Raw genomic sequence first — 19,634 nt, 5'->3', positions numbered from 1 at the left:
GAAGCCAAGCCACATGGCTCACAGCAAATGCAGATGGTTCCTCATCACTCTCTTCTACTGCCAAGGGAACAGCACTCATGTGCACAGACCTAGTATGCAGATCATCTTAAAAATTAAGATCTTAAAAGGACTTATTAGAGTCGGGCGGGTTTTATAGCTTAGTTGTAGCCTTCTTTCTTTGTATCCTTGTCTGCTGCACAATCCCCTTCTGCCCAGAAAATGTGCGTGGGTCCACAGTCATTGCAGAACATTAGCTGACTGTACTTATATTGCCAAATAATTTGGTAATTCTGCATGGAACCAGCCTTTTGTTGTGTGTTTAAAGCTCCCCCTTTGCCCCTCTATAGGCAGTAGGCTTGCACCTAGCACACACACACACTGCAGGTCAACGCTTGCAGAAAATAAAAGCAAATATCAAATTAAAAATACATGTTTTATGTATGAACTACATTTTACATAGTTGACAAACATAAATTAGTAAAAAATGTAGATCTAGAATAGAGAACCTCAGCCTTTTTTTAATGGTACAGTAGATTGCTGTGGTTATTTTTTACTTTCTGTTTTGTATTTTTAAGTGTGTTACATGCTCTTTTAACATCTTATTTGTAATTATGTTTTGTTTGTGGATTATTGTAAGTCCACGAGCCTGTTAGCTTACTTTTTTTCATGTTTATTTCAGCACTGTGTGTTCATGTCTGCTTGTTTACTGACCCAAACTGTAAGAAAAATGAATATTGTATTGCCAGCATGTGTGCCATTATGTGCATAGTTTTTCTCCCTTCAGCTTCCCTTAATTTTTTTTGTGGGGGGGGGGGGTGGGTAGGCCTGGAAAGGGACCAATTCTATAGCTAATAGATTTGTTAAAAATTGGGAACACAGAATTTATAAGGTCCAGGTCGGCCATTATGAACCTTTAATAGACAAGTTTGAAATTGTTTATGATACTAAAATTTTGCAGTGTTTTACCAAAGTAGTGATTAGAGCAGAGCAATGTCTGTTAATTTAATGGGTTCTTGTTGGGGGTTATTAATATTAATTATTGATTTATCTTTTATTTAAACAGTGGTTGTTCCTAAACCAGCTGTATATCCAAATCACACAGAGCCTAGGGTTTTATTTAATTAACCTAGAGCACAATGCTGGGCAATAGTTACTCTATCCTAAACCTCCAAACTTGATAGTTTCCTAATATTCAGATTTCCCACATTGTACTTGCTTTTAGTCATAGCTTAGATCCGGCTCATCTCTCCCCTTAGATCCAAGTCCTCTACTGCTGATCTCTCCTCTCTGACCCCTCCCCCCACTTTCTTCTCCTCCCCTCCAGACCAGGATGTCCTACCCTAGTCTCTCTATTGCTCAGCACTGACTGGTGGTTTGATTGAAAATACAGAGAACAAATGGTGGCATGTTTACACAAACTTGCTTAGAATAAACATCACAGTGCAGTGTCCAGATTGAAACTAGATAGTGGGGCAGAGAAATCAGCATTTGAATGAACAAGGGTAAATTGTATAGCTTCCACAAGAACATTATACCAACATTTCCCCCTTTAAGTTCAATAAAAGGCTCCCTTTCTTTTTATTTTATTTTTATTAATTACAATTTATTCACTTTGTATCCCATCTGTAGCTCCCTCCCTCTTCCCCTCCCAACCCACCCTCCCTTCCTTTGCTCCACCCATGCCCCTTCCTCAGGCTCCTTTTCTTTTAATACAATAATAATTATAAAAGTTTTTAGAACTATTAGGTAAGATTTACATGTGCAGTGTCCAGTTCATGTGCATTTGGCAACATAGGAGAAAGTATTTGATTATCCTACCTTGACAGGTTTAGAGTTCTATATCTAAATTAACTTTTATCCTTATTGGTATTACCTATATGAAAACATTTTCTTAAATTCTAAACAACTTAAGCTTAATTGTGGAACTGTAACTATTTGGTCTTCAACCCCACCAGAGACTTTAGAAGGAATAAACTTAATTACTGGAGTAACTGGGAAGTGCATGTTAGCAGCTTCCAAAAAATAAAAAATTGACAGAGACAGTTTGCTGCCTGAACAGTCACTCATAACTCTTTATAACGTTGGAACATCATCTTCAGCTTTTTGGCTCAGTATATTTGACAGACATATATGTGAAGGAGGCACTTTTAAGACTTGCTTACCCTGTCTTGGCAGAGTTCGGCAGTCGACTTGTCCTGCACTTAAGCTTGCCCATTTTTGGCCGAATTTTATCTGTCGCGAAATGAGGGCATTTTCTATTGACGGGGTGGCTCATTTGCCACAATTGAACCTCTGTATGGAGGTTCTTCGATGCTCATCATCATCTTTGAGGTAGGCGGGGTGCTGACAGGAGATGACCTGTCTCATTGTCAAAGAATCTTTAAAATAATAAAGACATTTTTAAATGCCATAGTCTGTAGATCTCTGAAGTTTTTGAAGACTTACCTGTCTTTATGTAATCAACCTGTTTATAGAGTCATATCTGTCTGTTAATAGCAGTTTAAAAGTATTGGAAGTAACTTTGAATTTGTATCAATATACTAAAATTTACCAATGTATTAAAATACTTATTTTTGCATCAATATACAAAATCCTATACCAGAGTTAAGAGAACCTTATTTGAAAACAAAGCCTTGAGTAGATTCAATAACTTTTTATCTTAGTATTCCTATAAGATGTCCCTGTATTCCCCTTTCTTTTTTTTAATCCCATTTCTCCTTATCTAAGAAAGAAAGAGAAAAGAAAAAGAGAAAAATACCTGCTTTTAACCTTGTTTTCTCTCTGAATAAGACCATTAAAAATTTATAGCCATCTCCCAATGGCAATAAACATTCATAGCCACAGAAAACAAACCTACCTAAGCCCCCTTAAAGGAAATTGGATGTAGTTCTCATGAATATTTTTAGTGGACTTTTTGGACACTCAGAAATCCTATTTGGGGACCCAAAGGAAATTGGGAAAAATGATTAATTAAGGTAACATTAACATTTGTGGTCCAGTCTTTGAATGTTGGGAAATTTCAAGCTTAGTAGAAGTCCTGTTTGGAACAGTCTAAAATGCTGGACCAGTTGAGATTAGTAGCTTTCTTCAAAGCTCTCTTGGGAGCAGACTTTAATGAGAAACAGCAATCGAAGCACTTGAGGTAGGAACAAGCAGAATTCTAAAACATGTACGATGCTGGCTCTGTCAATGTCTCAGCATGCTGGGAGGATGAATTCGGTCAGATTTGATCCAGTGTCTCTGGTGTCTGGTCCTTTTGTTCTGCAAACATAGTTTCTCACAAGCATTATACAATCCTAATGTTATAAATGTATGAGATGGGCGAGATGAAAACGAACTATAAACCAATTTTATCTATGCCATGAAAAAATGACTTAATAAATTTTGAGGACATTTTAGTCAAGGATTTATTGGTGATGTATTGTTGAAGTTCTGGCTGGAGAAAATTTTTATGTTTCAGTCAGTTTTAGAGTTGTTTGCATGTGAATGGATGGTCATTTTATGTTACGTGTTGTGTTTGGTTTTCTTGATTTCTCTCTTGTGTGTGGTGGAGATCTTCAGGTGGTCTTCCTCTGTCATCTCTGATTTTTATCAGTTTTGATGGAACCCATAATTTCTCTTTTCCTGTATGAACATACATAAAACCTCTCTCCCAGCGTAACACATTCCCTGTTCTCCATTTTGAATTTAGGACCTTTACATGCTGCTCTCATTCAACAGCCCTTTCTGAATTCCATTGTGTCTTAGCAGGAATGCTGCTTATCTCACGTAAACATTTTTAAATTGATAAGTCATTAGTTAATCTATTTGGGGCAGATATATTTCCCTTCTGTTTTATGACCATCTTTTTAAAATTACTGTTAGATATTTTCATAATTGTTTGACTTATAGGATTGATTATGTTATATCTGTAACAGGTTTCATGTCATAATGTCTACAATATTGTTGAATTCAATGGATATACATGCTGAAACACCATCAGCCCCAATTTGCCAGGGGATCTTTAAAACACTAACTATCTCTAACAAATGTGTCACCTTAGGACCATGCTCTCCAGAATTTAAGGCCCACTGGAATTCTGGATGAATCTATGGCATGGTACATTGATTTCAGTTCTCCAAACACTGTAAAATGGTGCACAGCCAGTGTATGACCTTGTTCCAACCAACACTGAGCAGGGCCAGCATTTCTATTTCAGCACATAGATACTCATCTAGTACTTGAACTTGAACAACACACACATAATGTCGAGTCTGACCAAGCTGGCCTATAGCTGAAGATGCTCTCTCCAGCATCTCAAGGGGCGGCCATTTTGTAATATCTTCAAGCCTTTGCGGACTTTTCTCATCTGGAACCATCTCTTTTGGTGTTGTTGTATGTACCAGATTGGATTCCTCTGAAGGCTCTCTATTTTGATTCAAAGATTCCCCCAATCTCTGTTTTGTATTTTGATTTTTCCCAAAGAGGGTTTACAAAACTGAAATTATCAGTGAAAAAAATATATATTTGTATGCAAAGAGAAACAAATGCAAATGGTATTCAGAAGCATTGTGTCATTGTGTCTTCCTTCATTTTCAACATAGAAAATTATCTTTTTAAATATCTTATCATTTCCCTAAGGACTTTACTTTCTTAGACCCAGCTTCCCTCTCAGACCTTACCAGTTCAGATGCTTGAGGTTTCTCTGTCTGTCTCTGGCTCCTGCTTCCAGAGAAAGATACGTTTTTTCTGCCTCCCTCCCTGGATCTTGACCTCTTCCTTACTCTCTGGGAAGTTACTGGGTCCACAAATGTTTGCTCCTCAGACCCGCAAGAACCCCTTCTCAAAGGGATTTCATTTTCTGCCTTGGCTAGCTTTGAGAAGCTTCCTTGTTAATGAGCCGCTCCCTCCACCCCCCAAAGAAACTGCCTCTCTAGGATTTGTATGTAACAAATTTTGTTTTTTATGCAGCCTGCTGGAGGCCTTGCTGCTCTGTAGGGGATCTGTCTGATCAGGAATCTTTGAGCCTCTAGTTTAGGAACTAACATTGTCAACCAGGGAGGAAAAAATTATTTGACAAATTCCTTTGTATGAAATTTAGGTATACCATATATAAACATGTGATGGTCCCAGAATATGAAAAAATATGTTTTTCTTTAAAACTTAATGGGGAAGTGAAGAGTCTTAAGCAGAAATAGGATTATTTGCTGTGTAAAGTACTTGTAGTTTGTGAGGATTCACACAAATGAAAAGGTCTTTGTTTTGCCTGTGATAAACTTAGTATACTTGGTTTTAGTTCTTGTACTGAAACATACAAGGAGGTGTTTGTCACTTTTCTCAATTATGCACCGGTATTTTAAAAAATCCCACTTCTCTGAGGTCTGGTTAGGTGGTGGAGTGATAGCTCAGAGTTTACGAGGATTTATGCAGTCTTGAGGACCAGAGTCTGGATCCCAGCACTCCACATAGTGAGTGTGCTATCTGGTGGACACCTGTAACAGCTCCAAAGATCTACACTCACACACACAAAAACAAACTTTTAAAGGGCTTTTAATTATTTTTAACTTGTTTCTTTTTTGTGATTTGTGCTACATTAACTAACATTGGTTGAGGCCAGTGGCCAGGCTCTTTGATAAAAAGTTCAAGGATTCAGAAAATATCTTAGTGATGACAAGTACTCTTTTACTAGAATAGGAAAATTAATTCCATATTCTTAAACTTTTGTCTGATGTTTTATTGAATAATGAGTTTTCAGTTAAGTTTGAGATTCTGGAATTTATTGAGATTTATGTGATGAAAAATTTCTAGTCAACTCTTAGGTACATATACTTAAATCTGAGGCATGAGTGTATTGACACTACATAATCTATATATAATTGGATTCTTTATTTAATTATATTTATTTGTTCTGGGATGCATTTAAATGTCCTATTATTAAAATGTGCATAACTGAAGGATTAAACAAGGAGAAAGTGATTAGGAAAATAAAACCAAGCAAAACTAAAAAGTATACAATAGGGCTATGTAGGTACATAGTGAAGCCCTTTAAAAAAGGAAGAATGATTAACAATCATAATTAAGTAGATTGTGCTTATTTTAAAAATAGATATGATATGGGCTAGAGGGAATATTTGAAAGAGTATAAAAGGAACTTAGACATTAAATTTTTTCTGTGTATGAACACAAGCTTTTATTTTCTAAATCATATAACTTGTTCATCTTTATTATACACATTTCTTAATTTATATGTTTTTATTATTAGATACCTAAAGTGGCAAGGAATGAAAGCCAGTAAGCAAAAGCTTGGATTGTTTTCTTTTTGTTTGTTTTTTAAAAACAAATCCAGAACTAAATCATTCTGTTCTGCAGAGGCTCAAATTAATATAATTCAAAGCAAAACAGGAAAGTTACGTAATCTCTAGACTAAATAATTGTATACAGCTCAGGATATGTAGAATGTTTGCTTTGGAGTACCACAGTCTAGTCAAACCATGACAACTAGTTAGGGCCAGAAGACTATAGAAGCAGAGAATGAATAGCTGAAGGATCTGGAACTGTAACACTCATATTTATACAGAAGGACTACAGTTGCTGTCTTCGGATGTAGAAGAAAGAGTTTAACATTTATCTTCAACGTTCCAGGAAGAGGAAATAAGTCTAGTAGAGGAATGTTTAGGGAGGTAGATAATGGCAAGTTTCTAAACTATATAAGCCTTTAAACTACTGAATGCAAAGACACTGCTACAAACTCAAACCTTTAAGTGATTCATATTCTCAGTCTGCTTCTATTTCCTAAACAAATGTATGGAAGAAGGAATGGGTGGGGCTTTTCTTCTGTAACTAGATCTTTTTATGTATCCCTGCTTGGCCTTGCGCTTGTGACCTGCTCAGATCTGCTTTCCAGGTGCTGGGATTAAAGGCATGAGGCACCATGCCTGGCAAGGGTTCATTTTCACAAAAGGCTAAATTTTTCTTTGTAACTTTACCATATATTTCCAATTAAAAACCAGGATTTTTCTATTGGCAAACATCTGATAACAGATTGAGGCCTTGTGAAGTTTTATTAAGTGGTTATTGCTTAAAAAAATAAAATACCTCAGCCATGCTTTGCCTCCTTTGTAGAGATAGATAGTTGTGTCTTTTCCAGCCCTACAGGCTCTTACTCAGCACTTTCAGTGTGCTGTAGATCTATTAGACACTGTTCTGTTGCTGTGAGGCGACACCATGACATCCAAGCACTGGAACTCCTCAAGTTTTCCACTTTAGATTTCCTGGTGCTCGTTTTCTCCTCAAACTGTTCGTTTTGCACTTTTCTTTTTCTAGTTTGTTCCTTTTAATTGTAGATCTACATAAGAGTGGCTGGCTAGTAATAACCAAATGACACAGTCAGTACTAAGCTGTCTTGAAAGCTCTGCTGCCAAAATGTTTCCATTTAACCTCAGACAGGTTTTTGGGACAAGGGCAAAAGAAAAAAAAAAGGAAAAAGGCATATTCTTTGCAAAAATATCACAACAGTGGTCTGTGGGCCACTTACTAATACTCTTTCCCTCTGAAACTTGTTGAACTGGACCCGCGTTCAGACTGCCCTCAGGACTCTCCCTGTGCTGCTTCTAGGGCTGCGTGGTAAGCCTCACTTCTCTCTTCTGAAGTTCCAAAGTCTTCCTCTAACAAACAGCACGGCAGCATGCATGGCACTGGAGAAGTACTTGAGAGCTACGTCCGTCTTCATCTGCTGGTTGAGACAAAGAAATCACAAGCTGGTATGGGCTTTTGAAAACCTCAGTGCTCACCCCCAGGGTCACACTTCTTCCAGTAAGGCCACACCTCCTAACCCTTTCAAATGGTGCTCCTCCCTGGTGATGAAGCATTCAAATATGTGAGCCTGTGGGGCCCTTCTTACTGAAACCTCCACTGTGGAGGGGGACATCTGGCTGAGTATGAAGTGAGTATGTGGGAGCCTTTTGAGAACTTCTGGTTTACAAGCCTTGGGGTTACAGTTTATATGGCTCCTTGCCAGTCAGTGCTGCATGTATCAGGGTAGCAAAGTAATTCTGTTCCCAGCCAGGTTCTAGACATATTGCATGTTCTCTTGTTTGGTACTCTGAATTTATCCTTTGGTTATGTTGTGTTTCAGTAGGTACAGCCATATACATTATCAGTGTAAGTATGTTTAACTACTTTTCCCCATTGTTGCTCAAACACCTACAATGGCTTTTCTTATTTTAGTGTGTTGTGAAGTCCTGATTCTAGTGCAGATGCTCTGTGGTTTGGTGACACCATCTCTAATCCACCCTGGATGTGTATCTGCTGCTCTGATGATCTCAAGTTTGTCATCTCACTAGTCTCTAGTGCTGCTAGCTCTGCTTCCTTCCTCTGCATAGCTCTTTGCATGAAGCCTCTCTTGGATATATTAACCTCAAAAGATTTGTTCTGTATTACAATTTCAGGCTGCAGTTTACTGTAGGAATTTTATGATGCTCTTTATTTACTATTAGGCTATATATATATATATATATATATATATTACATGATCTTCATGCTGGCCTTTGAACTCAATATATATCCCGGCTAGCCTCAAACTTCTAATCTCCCTGCCTTTACTTCTGATTGCTAGGTTTATAATCATGTACCACGGTGCCCGCTTGTTTATTGTCAAACAGTTTTGGTTCATAAAGATTTATAAAGTCAAGAGATTTTGTGCCAAGGAGAATTAGTTGTTTCTATCCCCTTCCTTGTATAGGTGAATGCTATATCGTTTATAGCTCCTTTGTAGTAGTGTTTTTAAAAAAATTTAAAGTGGTACATATGCTATAAGGTTGAAAGAGTCTGAGGAAAATCAATTTTGGCTGTGCCTTGGATAGAAAAAAGAAAGAATTAGAAAAGAAATATCCATGATATGGAGTTGGCAGGCTCAGACACAGGAATAATTAAATTGTTGAATGATGGTGAATGGTGGTTAATACTGAGTGAGTAATTTTCAAAATGATCATAAAGTGAGTGTTTCAGTTAGGAGCAATCTTGAACACATGGATTTGGATATATGTATATTATATGTAAAATGGACATTTATAATTTATATGTTCAGTGGAGGAATGGATGATTATGGTTTCACTAGCTATTAAAGCACCTCAGGTGGTGCTTTAATAGTTTCCTATTAAACTATTAGGCAGGTGGTCCTCAGGAAACATGGTTTGCTGTGGGTCAGCAGATGCGGTCTAGAATAGTATAGTCACTTAGTATGTAGATTTATAAGTCGATTGCATCTCTTGTATGTTGTGTGTGTCTGGCTGTGTGCATGCAACATGTGTGTGCAATGTATGTGTAGTGGTTTGTTTGCTTGTTTGTTTTGTCAAATTGACACAAGTTAGGGTTATTTGGGAAAAGGGAACCTCAGGTGAGAAAATAGCTTCATTAGATCAGCCAGTGGGCAAGTTTGTAGGATATTTCCTGATAAATGATTGATGAAGTTGCGGTGCCACCCCTGGGCAGGTGGTCCTGGGCTATAAAAGAAAGAAGAGTGAATGAGCTGTGAAAAGCAAGTCAGTAGGCAGCCTTCCTCCATGGTCTTTACCTCAGTTCTGGCCTCTGTGTTCCTGCCTGTGAGTTCTTTCCCTGACTTCCAGGGCTGTGATTAGGACTGTAAAATGGGATGAACCTTTCTTTCCCAAGTTGCTTTTGATCATGGTCTTTATAATAGAAAGCAAACTAAAACAATATAATTGGAACATTAACACCATGAACCTTTGTTTAAACTTTAAAAATAATAAATAATTGGCAGCTTCATTTGTGTGTGAGAGATAATGAATGAATGAATGAATGAATGAATATGTACTTGAAGGCCAGAGGAACAAATCCAGAGATAAGATCATTTATAGTGCTTTTCTACTTAATCTTTCTATTTAATCCTTCTACAAAGAGGTCTACTGCCTGTTTTTGACTCATTTATTCTATTCTTGACTTTTTGACGTTCCTTTTCTTTTCACTAGTCTCTTGAAAAGTGAATAACCTCCTAAAATGTTTCCCAGAACACATTAGTAATTGCTAATACATTGTGAATTAAATTGGACCAGCACATCTATAAATTGTAAGGTCTTTGCTCATGCTTTCGGTTAGCTGTTGTGGGAGCTGCTTGGAGATGCTCTTGTCTCTGTTATCATTTCCCCTTAAGCTTTTGTTAATGCACCCAGCTTTTGAAGGGGTTTTGGGCATCTGAACTCAGGTAATCAGGCTTACCATGCCAGCTCCCCATTCCATGTATTCACAGTTAAGGAGGAATGCCACTTTTCCATGCCTCTGCAGTGCCGCATTAGCACCAATCCGTGGCCTGTGTGCCACGTGTTCCGTACGGTGAACTAGGTCACAGCAGTCAATTTTGTTTCTCAACCTTAAAAGTAAAAACATCTGTCTGAAAACATTCTGATTTTGTGTGGCTGTATGAAATTGTCTCAGCTTCATGTTTCATATACTCGGTATTTGAAAGATTATTATTGCCACATTAACAAGTATTATCACTTGTCTTAGAAATGTCTAGTACTGTCTTCAGATGCCACCATTCTCCATTTCTCCTTGCTTTTATCAATCTGCTTACACCTCATAGACCTTTATACTTTACGTCAATATTTTCCACCTGAGTGTTCCATATGCGTATTTCTTTTTTAGCATGCTGATAAGAAACATTGATTTGGATTTCTCAGCTCTAGAATTTTATTTGACTTTATTTACTTGTTTTGATCATGTTTTGCTTCATAGCTTAGTCTGCCTATGAAGAGCTCATTTTATAGACCTGTGTCACCATATCCATCTCCATTTAGGATTTCCAATTTCTTCTAAACATTTTAGTCTTCAAATTCCCGAGCATATTAGGCATAGCTATTTTTTATTGCCATTCATTTTTTATTAGTGTATTTTCATATGCGCTCTGCATGTGTGTATGTATGAGTATTTTCACTGTATGGATGTGTAGGTGTGTCTGCATGTGGAGTCTAGAGGCTGACGTCCGGTGTGTGCCTCAGCGTCTCTCTTTATTGAGGCTGGGCCTCTTGTCCAGTTTGTCTCCTTCTCTGATAGCTTGCCCTGAGGACCCTGCCTTCACGTTCCAAGTTCTGGGATTACATCCTTCTAGGGTGATTCTGCAATCTCAAGGTTGGCCCTCACACTTGGGCAGCTCAGCAGTGATCCCCTGCTGAGCAGTGATTGTGCAAGATAAGTAGGCTTCACTCTGGACTCACAATAGCTGAGTGTGGTCTCCTCCTTACCCTCTGTTCACTCCTCAGCCGCCCCACAGATCCCTTCCGCATTCCAAAGAGTGTCACTACTACTTTCATGGGGTTTTTGCTGTTAAGTCTAGAGTTTGCATATAAGAGAAAATGTGATGATTATCTTTCTGAGTTTATATCATGTAACATGGTTATCACCAGCCCCATACATTATCTTGTATATGTCATGGTTTATTTAAAGGTATCTTTTAATTATTGTTAAATGTTAATTACTTATTAATTAACATTTAATTATTGTATAAATGTGAATTTTTAATTTTAATTTTTAATATTAATTACAGTTTATTCAGTTTGTGTCCCACCTGTAGGATGAGTGTGTGTGTGTATGAGTGTGTATATGAATGTGTATATGAATGTGTGTACATATGTATGGGAACACATGTGGTGTGGCATCCATAAGGACGGTAAAACCAGGAACCAGTTCTCCCACAGTGTAGATCCCAGGAGTTGAACTCAGGTTGTCAGGCAGTAATCACCTTTGCTCACTGGGCCATCTTGCTAGCCCCATAATCTTATTCCTATGATTGAATGCAACTCCACTGTGTGTGTGTGTGTGTGTGTGTGTGTGTGTGTGTGTGTGTTACGTTTATTTCCTTTACCTGGTCATTTGTTGCTGGGCTGTTTTCATTATGCTGATTAATGTGACTATTGCTGCAGTAAACATGGATGTACGGATACTCTGTGGTGTGCAGGCACAGAATACCTTGGGTATGTCCCAGATGTTTGGTATAGATGGATCATGTGACCCCTCTTAGTTTTTTGAGGAGCCTCCGTACTGAATGCCATAGTACCCCTACTGGCAGGGATAAGGCTCTCTAGTCTTTGTAAGCATTTACATTTTCCTGATGGCTAAAGATATTGAACATGTTTTTTCATAAATTTATTGGCCATTTATATTTACAGTCTAATTCATTTGCCTATCTATTGGTTGGATGATTTGTTCTTTTGATAACTAATTCTTTGGATTCTCTGAATTTTGGAGAGTAGCTCCCTCTTAGTTGAATAGCCAGCAAAGATTTCTCCTGTTCTGGAAGTCACTCTTTTAATTTTCTGTTGCCTTTGCTCTTCTGGCAATCTCATTTGCCAGTTTTTGTCATTGAGCCCTAAGCTATTTAGAAAGTCACTTCCTATATCTTGACATATTTTCCCTTATAGTTTAGAAATTTCAGCTACATTACATATTTGATATATCTTAAATTGCGGTTTTGTGTGTGTGTGTGTGTGTGTGTGTGTGTGTGTGCATACACATGCACACACACAGTGTGGAAGATAGAGGTTTAGTTTTAACTTATAACAGATTTTCAGTTTCTCATCACTGTCTCCTCTGATGTACACTAGCAAGCATCTCTGGCAAGAATGAGCTCCTTTCCACTGGTATACATGTGGGGGGTCATGCCATTGTTGACATAATTATTTTAATATCAAGGCTTGAAATTTTTCATATAAATATCTTAGAGTTCTGTTTTTGTTGACTGCTGTTTCTATTGGCTGTTAGGTTCTATTTCTCTTACATGATCTGCTTTATTTTCTTGTATTACTATTTTTATTGAGTGCCAGATACATATGAAAAATTATAGAGAATTGGAAGTCTAACATGATATTACCTCAACTCAGAGAGGAGTTATTATTTAATCACGTCACAAAATTGCCTTATTCCTAGTGGGAATTGAGAAGGTTTCTAAGTTCAGTTCATTCAGTTTGATGTTCTACTTTTGTCCAGTTTAGTCTGCTGGTCACTTTCACCAGGGTCAGCCCTGCCTCAACAGGAGCTCCTCCTCAGCTTATTGTCTCTGAGCTCCGGTGATTTTTCTGTGTATCATAATTTCCCCTTGTTTATCATCTTCCTTTTGCAAATTTACCAATCCTTACAGGGACAAAGACATTTCCCAAAGAAAAGTATATTTGGATTTGCAAAGTGTCTTAAGATCATGACTCAATAATTTGTTATCCTCTTAGCTGTTGTCAATATCTTTAGATAAATGTTTGTGTTTAAAAACAAAAATGATTAATGTTACCTAGCTTAGTTCATCACGTGGTAACAAGTTATTGTGACATTTTTGTACTCAGTTGTCTTTACAGTATTATTTTAAATTCTATAGTGTTTTTGGAGATCATCAGGCATGTTTTACTTGTGCATACTTTTATGCAGTTTCTTATTATCACGTTGGATGTATACTCTTGATGGAAAGGTTCAAGAGATATGAAACAATGATGGCTGAAATGATTGGATGTTACAGTGGAGATATGTATAGTTACAGTAGTTTCCTAGGAAAATTGACTTTTTAGGCAAGGTTTTGACCATCTCTCTCTTCTGAAAACAGGAAGGAAATGATACTTCATGTAACTATACCTGTAGAGAGAGCATTTATAGCTCCTGAATTGGCTTATATTTCTCTGCTTTCTGAAATTATGCAGCCTCACTTTATTTTTATTTTAATAGGGGAATATTTTTTAATACACTGATGAATAAGAACTTGGTTGACTTAGAAATGTTTTTCCTTATGATGTACTAACTCATGATTTTCATTTAGATATCAGAATACTGTTCTCTTTGTTCATCTTTTCAGAGTCCAGAAATGATACCTGTTTGTCAGTTGTCCCTTTTTCTGTTTTTTTCTTATTTACCAATTAAAAAGTTTAAAATAAAGTTATCAAGGGTTCCATGCACTTCCAAGATAGGGATAGCATCAATCTAAAGACTCAATTCTCTTCTGTCTTCACTGCTTACAGACAGGGAACACAGTCTCTTCAGCCTGGACCTGTGTAGAAGAATTTGGAGGAAATAAGCAGGTAAGAAAATATCTCTTAGGGATATTGTGGTATATTTAGTTCTCAGAAAAGCAGTTTTAAGCTAATCCTCTCATGGCTCCATGAGGAAATACCGAATGAAACCCTGTACAGCATTTTGTTTATAATAGATATACTAGGTATAGGCTCATTAAGGAAAAAAAAAATAAGTTAAACAGGTTTCCATATTTCACATAATTTCAAACTTTCCAACAGGACAATGTTCTGATATCTAAATTGAACCACTAGGGTTTTTAAAAATTTAAATCAGATATAATTAGAATGAATGCTACATTTCGATTATCTCGTGTTTTTCAAACTAAGCTGAGAATGAGCATTTTCTACATTATTAAAACAATATTTTAACGAAATTGTTTATATAACAATCCACTGTTTGGTTTTCTTACCAGGGTTTAAGAAAGAGAGTTTTAGGTGGGCTGGGGCTTCAAGTTGATAATTTTCAAAAATTCCCCTTTTGCATGTAAAGGAATCATCCCTGTGTAATTCTGTGTTCCCGAGTAGGTTACTTCACCACTGTGTAATGAGAATGCTTGCAGGACTTTCAAAAGGGTTTCAGTTGTAGCTGATTCTGAATGGTCATTTTTGGCATGTACTAAGTGCTAGACAAGTATTATCTGACATTAGTAATGCCTATAAGAAATATGTTTGTTCTCTTTGACACTTAAATTTTAGACCCTAAATTTATCCTCACTTATTTTTTTTTTTAAGCAAAACTGTATCTCCTAAACTTACAGGTCTTAAATCTTACCTCAATCTTAAACACCCAGTGCTTCTTTAAAACTACCTTTTTTTTAACCTCTCGGGGTTTAAAGTTTGACCTAGGAACAGTGATTGTGAGGACTGATGTACTAGCACCAACAAGAACAAAATGAACCTTGGGAAGAGTTGCTGTCTTTAAATGTCTAAGTCTGTTCTCTTCACTGTGGCTCAGACACTTTATCTAGTGAGCTACTACAGCTTTGGGCGTGTTCTGAAACGTAGACTGTTCTAGCTCAGTCATGGTTTTTGCGCGTAGAGGCTGCTGTCCAGATGGTTTAGAAGCTAGCCTCAGAAGGAGTCTGCCATTATGAGTTCTTAGTCCACAGGGAGCCCACTAACAACTTGCAGTGTGCTTTATTTGGTCTTCTTGCTTCTTTAAAAGAGCAGCTAGACTAATCTCAGTGTCAGTACACTTTCTTCATATGTGGTCCTCCTCCGTCCTTACGTTTGTGTGCTACGTTTTGGTCTGTAGAGGCATTTATTGTTCATGTTTTCTGACTGTTTCCCAGTACTGGGAAAGGAGGTAAAGGGATCAGAATCAAGCTTATCCTTGGCTAAATATGAAAGGGCAACCTGTGATCCATGAAACACTTTTGGAGGGGGAAGGGGGAGGAGGAAGGAAGAAATCTCTATTATATTAGAAGATTCTCATGCTTGATTCCCACTACCAGTGCAATTACAAAACTTTTTAAGATAGAGGGAAATGAAATGCTACATGCATTGAGAATGGAAGTTGTGGAAATGGATAGGTGCAAGTCACATCCAGGCAGCTTACAGAGCAGCACCTTTACTTGACTTTTATTCTGCTGGCCATTTGAAATGGAGACCTTTGGAGATGCTTTCTTTTAAATACCCTGTTTAAGGTTTTTATAAAAGCTTGGCCAGATGGAAATAATACCTTCCTAGGAATCAGGAGTTCTAAAAGTTTTAACTTGTTCTTTATCCATTTACCTATCTGTCTTACCTAAATCAATTGTCTTTTTCTTTGTCATTTATGTGAATTGGCGTCATTTGAATTAAATACATATAAAGTTTTAGCTTGTTCTCAGTTTTCAATTTGAAATTAGATTAGTAAGAAGTTTATTAGAATCAATAGTCAAAAGACAAAACAAATATTAATGAGCCAAGAGACTTAGCATATCTGAACAATGATGTTTACATTTGTAATGAGCACATTTAGTCGTAAAAGAATCTAAATTAAGGCAGCACTATCATGTGTACTGACGTAGCTATAATTAAAAATGATATACCAGGTTTGGTGGTGCATACTTCTTATCACATTTGAGAGGGAGAAGTAGGAGGATCAAGGCAGAGGAGGCCAGTCTTTTTACAAAGTGCATTTCAGGCCAGCGAGAGTCAGAGCAAGATGCAGTGTACAGCAACCTCCGCCCGCCTGTGCATGTGTGTATATGTTGTGGAAGATGTGGTGTGACCAACTGCTAGTTTCATATTTTACTATCTGAATATAGAACGGTTACAGTGAAGGACTCGAGAGCATAGTATCTCTACCCCATACCACCGCAGCCCTTTTCCCAGCCTTTTATCATTGCAAAGAGAAGCCATCACAAAAGGTTTATAGAAGAATGAGCATAGAGCATGTGTGTTTAAGAATAGATTTATTTATGATGTGTTTGTGAAATCTTAACAAGCATCTAACTGAAGTCTTTCCCTTGTCAAATTCTTATAGTTGGAGATTTTTCTCATGTTATCTTACGTGAATAATATTGAGTTCACTTTTAATTTTGGATTTAGTGTAGTTTTCTTGAAAAAAAAAAAAAGAATATATACTAAGTGAACTGTGTTTGCTAAAGGTTTTTGGTAGAGGACTGCCAGAAATGCTAAGCATTACACTCATAGCCAGCTATCTGGCTAGTTTTTAAGTCTTCCCCGCTGGAGATACCTTCTGAGTTCACATTTTACAAGTAGACTCCATTACTTGTTGAATAGATGTAAACTCAAAGGACTCATGATATCTGTTTGAAAACTACATTTCCTATCTACTGAAGTCACTTCTAACTCATGTTGTTGATGACTACATTAGTGAAATTTGAAGAATAAGTACATTAGAGGTATGTGACTATTAAGGAACTGTATTTGCATAATAATCTTCAGAAGGAAATACTTAGGACTTTTTAAAGGACAGTTATTAATAGATATAACATGTAATGTTTCAGTTTATATTTCAGTATTTTAGCCCTTGGGTAACATAGAATCTTGAAAAGAAGAAATAAATCTGATGTTAGAAAAGCAAATGATTTCAAAGAAATCTCTGTTTTAAAAATACCCAAAATATTTTGAACATTGCTTTAGACTTCAAAACATGTTTGTATTTTCTTAAAACAAGCTGCTTTGTTGATCTTGTGGTACCATTCATAAAAATTAAGTTTAAAATTAATTAGAGTTTTACAATGCTAGCAATTAAATCTATTTGCAACTGAATTTCATTTTTTTTATTTTTTCTTAAATAGGTCCTTTCTGATGTTGCTTGAGCTTATTCTCCTGCAGTTGGTCTCATTCCTGTTCGTTAAACATTAAGTCCCATGACAACATTAAGTTATAGGCCTCATAGTGAATGATGTTGGAGGGGGAAAGCTTGACCTGTGTATTAAATGATCTTATTCCATTTCTTCCATTGTGACAATAGCACAGTTTTTATAAATGATCACTTTACAGTCACAGTCGCCACTGTGACTTACACTGTAGTAAAGAGCATAGTTGAGTTTTTGGAAAGTACAGGATCTACAAATTTGGTCAATAAAACACACACACACAGAATTACTACAATTAAGGAAGCAGGAAATTATTGCTACATAAGATGAACATTTGTTTGAAATTAATGTTCCAAATATAATTGTTTTAATAATTTGGTTAATTTTGGATAATTTTCTATACTATTAAGTTGATAATGGTTTTTGAAGTTCATTTGGTAGAGATGATTCATTTTTCTGTTTATGGTACCAGTGAGACACTAATGTTAAATTGATGTGTTTGGTTATATAAATGTTTGTGCCAGCATTTAAATAATGAAATTTTGGACAGTTAGTTTTTACCCGAAGTCCATGGGCAAATGTTTACACTGGTTTGATGCCTAATATAGTTTCCAAAAAAAAAAAAAAAAAAAAAAAAAGAAGAAGAAAAGAAGAGAGAGAGAGAAAAGAAACTGAATTGTCTGTTCTTTTATCTTTTTCTTTATGATCTACCCTTGGTGTCAGAACCACGTTTAAGAGAAGCTTCTTTATTGATTAAAGAGAAACCAGAGCTTCTCTTTTCCTGTGTTAAGAAAAAGGTACCCAAGAAGCACGGTAGTAAGTCCTTTCTAGCAGTGTTGTCAGTTGTTGATGGAAGTTAGTGTTGGCACTGCAGTGATAGCAACCACTTCGTTACAGTGTCATTGGGTATTTAAGTGTTAGAGCATTATGTTAAGATGTGACTATTGTTTGAATGTTTTGTCTTTTAAATTAAATTTGTGCCCACAAAGATGTGCAGCATAATTGTTCATATATTTATTTACAGACTACAGTTTCCGTCGCAGCTCAATAAATAGTCTTTCCCCTGTTAGCGCTACCCTCTCTTCTGGGACTCCCAGCGTGCTTCCTTATACTTCAAGGCCTTACTCTTATCCAAGCTATACCTTGTCACCAACAATATCACTTGCTAATGGCAGCCATGTTGGACAACGACTATATATCTCCAATCAGGCCTCATTCTTCTGAAGAAAGTCTGGATACATTAGTATAAACATTTTTTTGTGTAAGGCATGAAAATTAAAATACTGTTGTATTTTAGAATTGGGTTTGCACATTTGACTTAAAAAACAATATATTTAACCACATCAGCTATAATTCAGAATGCCAAGAGTGGTAGGATTTGCAGATATGCAATTAAAAGTTATTCAGTGATAGCAAACTACTACTATTCTTTGTAAACTTTGGGGGTTTTTAATTCCTGAGCTTGAAAAGATTCCAGTAACTTATGGTTTTGTATAACAACTTTGTAAAACAGCATTTTACAAATATTGAAGTACTTAAAGACACTGGTTGTACTAGATTAGATTACCAAGGATCGCTATCTATAGTGGAGTTTGGAACAGTTATGTAACCAGAAGCATCTAACTATTATGTAGAAAGAAATGATGAGACAAAAAAGATTAAGACGCAAATTTTTGGCAGTTGTAATGAAAAATTAGTCTACCATTGTGGTCCTTGAAAGTAACTAAATATTTTAGTTGATATTTGTTACAGAAATAAATTATAACTTTGCTGTTAATATATTTAAGGTTTTTATAGTTTATATGCTTCATTTATGTTTTGATATTCATTGTTTGGGTAAGAAGTGTTAATGTTTTTTAAATGTTGAAATCATGTGTTGTTTAATTTTTATACTTCAAATTCTTTGACATTAAATATATGATGCTACTACTGTGTGTTTTGTTTTTATTGGAATTCACATACACAAATATCTCTCATCTTTGAGAACATCTTTTTCCTTGCCAGGTCAACAGTTGCAGGGTCTTAGGTTTGATGTCTTTATAAGATCAGTGTCAATAGTATAAATATAAAACAGTTTTGTAAAAACAAAATCACTTTCTTTTTTTAATTTTTATTTTTTTAATATTAGTTACAGTTTGTTAACTTTGTATCCCTGCTGTATCCTGCTCCCTCTTTCCCCACCAATCCCACCCTCCCTCCCTCATCTCCCTGCCCCTTTCCAAGTCCACTGATAGGGGAAAACCTCCTCTCCTTTCATCTGATACTGGTTTATCAGGTATCTTCAGGACTGGCTGCAAAGTCCTGTGGCCTAGCAGGGCCGCTC

The 19,634-nt window shown here is 36.4% G+C and overlaps 1 protein-coding gene across 2 annotated transcripts in view; it reads left to right on the top strand.

Moving 5' to 3' along the window:
• The window catches only part of Rbm46 (RNA binding motif protein 46), a 45,206-nt gene extending 25,969 nt beyond the window's left edge, over nt 1-19,237 (top strand). Inside the window, exons 6-7 of one of the 2 annotated variants that reach the window (XM_060378492.1) lie at nt 13,986-14,045; nt 18,336-19,237. In XM_060378492.1, the coding sequence (XP_060234475.1) occupies nt 13,986-14,041 (56 nt within the window). In that variant the 3' untranslated portion in view covers nt 14,042-14,045; nt 18,336-19,237. Of the gene's footprint in view, nt 1-13,985; nt 14,046-17,290 lie in introns of both variants that reach the window. The other variant, XM_060378491.1, reaches the window with a different exon arrangement.
• The last annotated feature ends 397 nt before the right edge of the window (nt 19,238-19,634 follow it).

Source organism: Meriones unguiculatus, chromosome 2, assembly GCF_030254825.1.
Source record: "Meriones unguiculatus strain TT.TT164.6M chromosome 2, Bangor_MerUng_6.1, whole genome shotgun sequence".
Lineage (NCBI taxonomy): Eukaryota > Metazoa > Chordata > Mammalia > Rodentia > Muridae > Meriones > Meriones unguiculatus.
This window is presented reverse-complemented; position numbering and strand designations above follow the sequence as displayed.